At 35.3% G+C, this 7,701-nt stretch overlaps 1 protein-coding gene across 1 annotated transcript; it reads right to left on the reverse strand.

Moving 5' to 3' along the window:
• Window positions 1-962: 962 nt before the first annotated feature.
• LOC111996106 (zinc finger protein 4) lies at window positions 963-6,883 on the reverse strand. The gene is made up of 2 exons (XM_024028044.2): window positions 6,320-6,883; window positions 963-2,134 (listed from the first exon to the last, which is right to left on the reverse strand). Exon 2 carries the CDS (start codon window positions 2,031-2,033, stop codon window positions 1,254-1,256), a length of 780 nt encoding a protein of 259 aa, XP_023883812.2. The 5' UTR covers window positions 2,034-2,134; window positions 6,320-6,883; the 3' UTR covers window positions 963-1,253.
• Between the last annotated feature and the right edge of the window lie 818 nt (window positions 6,884-7,701).

A 7,701-nucleotide genomic window follows, 5' to 3' on the forward strand; every position in this document is an offset into this window, starting at 1 on the left:
TATATACAATAATTTTCACATTTTTCACAATTGTTGAGTTTGACAAATTTTTACTGGTTTTCATCTAGATCCCCAACTAAACTTTATTATCTACTTTAACAACTTAACACTTATGCAGAGAGAGACAGAGAGAGAGAGAGGTTTTAGCTCTAAGGTGACCGACTATCACATAGGCTCCAAATCTTTGAGTTTTTCAGGGGGGAAAAAAAACACGCACAATATTTGTGCGTGTGTTTGATATCCTTTGGGGACCTAGCAAAATCCAGACAAATGCTAACATTCATCCATAGTCTGAGATATGTGAGATTTTAAACCACTTACTGCAAAATCAAAAGAACTAGAGGCTCAAATACTTGGGTTATTCAAGTGAAATTATCAATTAATTCTTAGCACATGCACAGTAGAGAGGAATAAGAATCCCCTTTTCAAACATACAGATTTTCCATCCACACAAGAAGCAAGTAGAAAGGAAGACGAATTCCCTTTCCAAACATATAGATTTTCTATACGCACAAGAAGCAAATGCAACGGTGCAAGTCAAGGTTTAGCTTAGGTTTCTAGAACAATTAGTACTACTTATCAAGCAAACAGAGTCAATATTAAAAATAGAGGAGATCCTTAGGGGTAGTGCAATCAGTTCAGAACCACAACTTATTAAGTGGAAGTCAATAGTTTGAATATCCTCTTCTTGCTTCTCTTAAGACCGAAACTAAGTTTAAAAAAAAAATGCAAAAACAAATAAAAAACCAATAGTTACAAGAGCATATCTAATAGAGTCTATGAATAGGACTCTAATTTGACAACCATCTTTAAGTTAGTGAAAAGGGTATCTGCAGGAGTTATGAGCAAAAAGGTACTCCTAACAGATTTTGTTGGATCTGCAGATTTCATTTAGTTGTGGTTAATTTTAAATTCTAATGACATATTGAATTTATAGGAACCAAGCTCAAGAGTGAAGGAACTAAAGGAAAGATAATCAATCATAATTTAAGCACTGGAATTACATTACATAATATGTGTCATAACAAGCATAGGAGCCCCCAAAATATCTTCGCGAGGCTCTTACACAATGACAAACATTCCAAGTAGAACACCAAACAGGATGATTGGATAAGAAAAGAGAAGGATCAAAAGTGCTAGAAAAGAAGAGAGCTATAAGAACAAAAGCTTGCAGTCATTGGCCAGGCACATCTCACTGTACAGAGATAACAGAAGTGGAGAAACTGAAGCCACATTTGAAACCAACAAACCTCTCAAAGTTTCAGTGTGAGATCAGGTGTAGAGTTGTCTATGTCAACTTGTGGAGTCACCTCTACAAAATTTATGTTTGAACTTTCAGTCAATACAAAACTAGGATGAGGAGGATTACCTGCCTCGGCAACTTGACGGAAACTACCAGGCCACAACAGCTCTGTCTCATCATCCTCGACGAAAATAGGCATTCCCATATAGCCATTTTGAAATCTTGTATTGTTTCTGACCTCAGAAGGCCTAACTGGTGGCACAAAGCCATAATGCACAGAAGAGTGTGCTTTGATTCCCAGGGACCTGAATGAAGATCCATGCAGAGGCAGAGATGCTAGGCTGGCATACCTCTCTGAGAATATACCCATTCGCATAGCCCGCTTAGCCAGTGTTCGTTCTCTCTTATGTGCATTTTGGTGTCCACCAAGAGCCTGCGAGCTGAAGAACTTGCGTTGACAGTAATTGCAAGAAAAAACTCGTGGGATGGCTGCTGTTGTAGTATGGGATACAGGTTCATTGCTGCTCTCGCTAGTGCTTGACAATGAGAGTCCGAATGAATCCCTTCCACATAGATCATCAGTGTTGAAGCTGAGAGTCAAGTCAAGAGTGACTGGCTCCGACTCTGATTGAGCTACTATGAGATTAGTGAGATGGGAACAGTTAGTGAGGCTGTCATTGGAGGGACCTGCAGAGGTTTCTTGAATGGATATGTTGGAAGCGACTTGGCTGCTAACTTCAGAATTACTTTCCGAAGGGGCTTTTATTTCAAGGTCAAAGTTAGGTTTCATTGTCGAGCTGTGTAGTCAGTTGGAGAAGCTAGTTTACATTCTATATGAGCAACAACTAGATTCTGCCAGCCTGCAATACGACCAATCTAGACAATCTTATCCTGCATTGTGAAGCACAATAATATTCAGCACATCACACCTGATTTTCATTTATTAAGATACAACCAAGAAAGAACGTTAACATCATAGTTTTTAATGTCTATTGCCCCGGAGAATTGAGAACACAGAGGCTAACACCTAGGGTGTATGTACAAAAACTAACAAAAGCAAATAAGGTGAGGCAGGAATTAGAGTCAAAAAGAAAAAATGTCTTATTTCATAAAGCACAATCAAAGTCTTATGACAATGATACTCCTTTATTGTTCTAGGTATAGTCGACACCATGTATTTTCATGAGAAAGCATAGCTTAGAATTGAACCTGTCTGCATTGCCCCGCCCCCCGCGCCCCCCGCCCCCCCCTTTTTTTTTTATGACAAGCATATTCCTTTGCTGGTGACTCAAAATGGATGTAATTGGAAAAAAAATTTCCTTNCCCCCTTTTTTTTTATGACAAGCATATTCCTTTGCTGGTGACTCAAAATGGATGTAATTGGAAAAAAAATTTCCGTCACATTTGGTTTGAAAATCAGATAAGTTGGCACAAATGCTATAAAACAGAACATATTCACAGTATGTAAAACATAGTAATCCTCAGGTTTAACAGACTTTTTCAGTAACAATATCGACTTAGAATGTGACTACCATTGGATCAAAAAGCTTGTACTTGCTTACATCTTCTTATTTTTCAATGCAAAATAATTCAAGAGTAACTATTTGCTTAAACAAATTCACCAAAGGGCAGAGTGGGGTAAAACTATATCTGTCACCAACTGCTTCTCTTGATTGAATCTCAAAACCCTGGTAAAGTTATCGAACCAAAATTATTCTAAATATCTTATACTAACCGATTACAGAAAAAGGAGGCAGTTATCAAAATGTTAGCCCAAGTAGATTACTAGGTTCTGTTTTCTCTATGATGAGATTGCCAATAACAATGTTAAGAACAGGATAACAGCAGTATAGGCAACTGAAATTTCAAAAGTATAACTTAATCAAGAACCTTAGCTCTTGGTAAGAAATATCTACAAAATCATGGCAGGTTGTCTCAAAATTTTGATATTAATGCAAATGAATTTTTTTTTCTTGGTCAGAAATTGAAATTTAATATTGCAATTCCTAGATAATTCAGAGTGAGCCCTGATAAAAAACATAAAACTTTTCAGTTATTCTTTCCTTGTTGACTCTTGCAAACTAGCTGTCTCTGAATTCATTTGAGACTGGAAGGTCTTTCTTTCATAACAAAACATGCTGGTTTCAAATCCGACTACTACAATGCATCTTCCAACGGAGGAGGAAGGAACCGTTATAACATGTATCTCTTCACTGAGTATGGTGCAGATCTTCCCACTTATTATTTACTAGTACTTTGACATAAAATATCAGAAATGGGTGCGTTTCATCTGAAAGTATTTATCTCCATTGGGAGATCACACCACCATGTGCAATGCCAAAATCATGAATTTTACGTATGCACAATTTTTATGCTCATTATGTTCATAATTTCTTCAATTGCATTTAGATTTTAACTTTAAGGATTAAGTATCTTTATACTTTTATTATTAAATAAAACGGAGCCTTTTAAATCTTGATTTCAGAAATACATACAAAGTTTTAAGACCAAGGGAGTTATAAGAATGACTATTCTAAAATAGACTGCACCAGCCAAAACACCTACAAATTCAATTCAAGGAGCTTAACAAGACTCTGAGCTCCAAAAAACAGATGAAATAAATTGGTGACTAGGTCAAGTTGCCTAACATGGCATGTAAAAAAATTCACCACAATTCTATATCATATAAACAAGCCTTTTACCAACTCTTTAGTGTTAGGCAAAGTTTATATGCTAGTAAGCATCAAATTGTTGGTTCTTTTTTCTCATGAATCAGCTTAGTTTTGGACCTTCCTAATAGTAAACACTTTAACTGAATTACAATAAAATCTATGTTGGCCACTATTGTAGATAATCAAACCACCAATTGACTTCCTTGTTTTAAGTCAAAGTTGAGTGCTTAATGCTGAAGCTTGTAACACTTACTCCTTCAATTTGCAGTCCTTACAACCTTCATTTCATCCTTATCTCACCCAACTTTATTCAACTTACTCTTGAATACATGCCTTTGAATAATCAACATAAAGTAGTGCTGAATTTGTAGCCATTCTTTGAATCCATCTGGTTAATTTCTATATGCTATAACACTTGGAAGCACTTCAATATAGTTCATTTTGCTCCACTAAAGGTACTATTTTTCAGTCTTCCTCTTCTCATAAATGATTAAACCAAGAGAACAATATGGTCTTTTGGGACCTCTATGCCATTGACCTAAGTGCTCTATCATAGATGTGGTGATTTAACAGAAATTATTTGCTAATATTCATCCTTATGCAGCTTGTCTATTCCTATTGACTCTTATATGACCACTCAAATAGCCAAAGCCAATGCAAAGGACGTTGATTCTGTACCTACCCTGATGTAAGTGAACTTTTTGTCCAAGATTTGGTTCTCTTATATATATGTATTCTCAGTCTAGTCAATATATCTATTTATTTATATTTCTATCATAACCATGCCTTTAATATAATCAGAAATGGAGTATATAAAATCTGATGCTGAATATGTTGCAAGAATCTTATAGCCTTTTGTTTTTTTTTTTTTTTTTCTAATTGGAGTGTATCCTTTTACTCAGTACAAATACCATGAGACAATTGTGTTAGTAATGGACAACTAGCATCAATATCCCAATGAATATGTGTGACTGTCTGTTTCTAGTGTGTCTATGAGAGACAAATCTTGTCACATAACAACAAATACTTTCAAACAAGAACATGGTATGATAACCAAGAGAATTAACCTCTGTGACTGAGATAGTGATTCTTGTTACTTGACAATCAACATCTCCAAATATGCAAAGGCATCATGAACTAGGAGAATCGACAATGATCAAGGCAGAAGACCTTTTGGGAATTGTTAAAAACATGGAAGATTCCTCAAGAAAAACCACTAAAACAAAAATATATGAAAGAGAGATATAGATGAAAAAATAAACTATATACAACTTATGCTAGAAATAAAATGCAGTCCATAATAAGAAAAGGAGGGAGATAAATAATTTAATCAAGATTGATTCCATGAAGATAAGTAAAGAGAATATATACACTATGGACAGGTATATCCTAATCCAAGTTGAAGGGCCAAATCAGCACAAAGCATATCTCATGGATCAGTCATGTAAATTTATGATTCCCTCTAATGTGTGAATAATTTTCATAGATTGCTGAGCTTGAAGAATTAAAAGCATATATCTCACACTAAAAAGCCACACGTTTGTGGTCTCTTTGTTCCACTAACATATATATTCGCACTCAAGTAAACACACAAACACCCACATATATTAGAAAATGTTGAGTGAGGCAGCATATATACCACCTAAGAATTTCTAAAAAGTTCCCATTAGAAAAACAGAGGATTAAATTAAAATTGAGCCATGGGAAATTTGATTTCCTGTTGTATCACTCTAAAATGAACTCAAACTAACTTAAATGCACATATTTGATTGCTCTTTCTTTAATTTAAAAATCAACTGGTTAACGTGATCTAAAAGTGTCATAGAAACTCAGAGTTTAATTCATGGATAGTGACAAAATTTAAAAGCCAGCCCAAAGTTTAGACACTGAATTCCGTATCTAAGAATCAATGGGAAAAAGGTACAAGGCCAGGCAAGAGAGACAAAGAAAACAATACTTTAAAAGACAACCGAATTTAGCAAATTTCATTCAGTAATCTATATTCTATCTTCATCCTGCAAATCAATCTCCATTTTCCATAACACATGAACAAATTCAACCTTATGAATAGCAAATACTGAACACTAGATTAGCTTATATAAAAATTTCAAACACTATCCCGAAACTCTCTCTCTCTCTCTCTCTCACACACACACAAACACACACAGAGTAATTCAGCAAAACCACAGGCATAGATTACAAAACCATCGGGAGCAGCCTATATTCTCACCATAACCCCACAAACAGAGAAAACCAAAAGCCATAGAAAACCATAGCAAGAACATAGTCAAGTACACAGAAATAGTGATCAACCACTGACTACTAGTACTTTTACAGTCTAAGAAGATAAACAAAGAAACTAATAATAAAAGAAAAACATAATAAGAGCAGTAGAGCACCATACCATCATCAAGATCAAGCTAAATTGGAAAGGTTGTGGATTTATACTGCTTTGAATTCCAAGACATCTGCTTTCATGTATAGCTGATCATCCCAAGACCGTATACTACTCTTTAATTTGTTGTTGCAAGAAAATTAATGAGGGGTGGATGAGAACACAGAGCCAAAGTAAAAAAACAACAACATGGGTAATGGACAAAACAACACAGAGAGACAGAGAGAGTGGTGGGTACTGATGTTTAATTATGGGAAAGCAAAGCTAAGAGGAGAGTGGTGGGGTTAGGGGGACATTGGTGGGACGTCAGAGAAGTCAGAGGGAAAGGTAGAGTTGGGATAAATTTTACTATAAACAAAAAAAAAAATTAGAAACAGGACATGACATAATACTTCACTCAAAGTCCCATCCCAGTGTACCACTTCTTCCTTGTTATTTTTTGGACTTTTTCCCAAAAACAACACAACTACAATTGGGATGGGATTGACATTGTAGGACATACCAATAATGCTACTATTACATATAGGAAGAAAGAGAAAGAAGAAGCAAGCACTAGTATTAGTTATTTGAAGAGACCCACCAAAGATTCTATGATTCTATCTCTCTCCACTTTGAAAGTGTTATAGATAAGTCCACAGTGCATGGGGTCGGGCTCGACTTTCATTCATCAGATTCACCATCAACTTTCAGGTGCACGTCTAGCTCCAGCATAATAACTACTAGTTTAGCCTTCATTCATGCCCATGGAATATAAAACATGCATATATATATATATAAAGGCCATAGCAAATTGTGAAATTTTTTTATCCATAATTTTTGTTGTGCAACCCCCCACACCCACACCCACCGAAAATCAAAAGGTGCATGCCGCTTACAGCTACTTATTAATTTATTTTATTGCGCATTATAGCTGCTTCTTTTTGCCTTTTTATTATTTTATTATTCCCTTCCTCTTCTTCTTTTCTTAACTTTCTTTTTCGAAAGGGATGTTTTGATTGTTTTCATGGACTTTCAAGCAGAGAAGCCAATGAACTGATTGTAAACACTGGTGGAAACAACTAATTATTACTTGCAATACATAGAGAGGGCTTTCTTCTTTTTAAAAAAATTATAAATTTAAAATATAGAGGGCATTTATTTTTCCTTAGTTTTTGGCGAATATAACTCGCGATTGGCTTAATGTAAGCATGAAGTGCGGAGGCAAAGGCAGTATAGTGTACCACGGTCCACGCATATGGGGTGGCCACGGAGCTATAAAAATGGAATGGAGATGGGACAGGTTTCAAATTAGGCTCGATATATTTTATTACAAGATATTTTCAAATTGAGGTGACAATAATAAATGAATATTTGATTTTTTTTTCCTCAAAAAAATATATTTAATTTTTATT

This window comes from Quercus suber, unplaced genomic scaffold (assembly GCF_002906115.3).
Source record: "Quercus suber isolate HL8 unplaced genomic scaffold, Cork oak 2.0 scaffold_859, whole genome shotgun sequence".
Taxonomy (NCBI): domain Eukaryota; kingdom Viridiplantae; phylum Streptophyta; class Magnoliopsida; order Fagales; family Fagaceae; genus Quercus; species Quercus suber.

Coding starts and splice junctions, on each gene's coding strand:
- LOC111996106 (XM_024028044.2), bottom strand. CDS start 2,033: ATGAAACCTAACTTTGACCTTGAAATAAAAGCCCCTTCGGAAAGTAAT.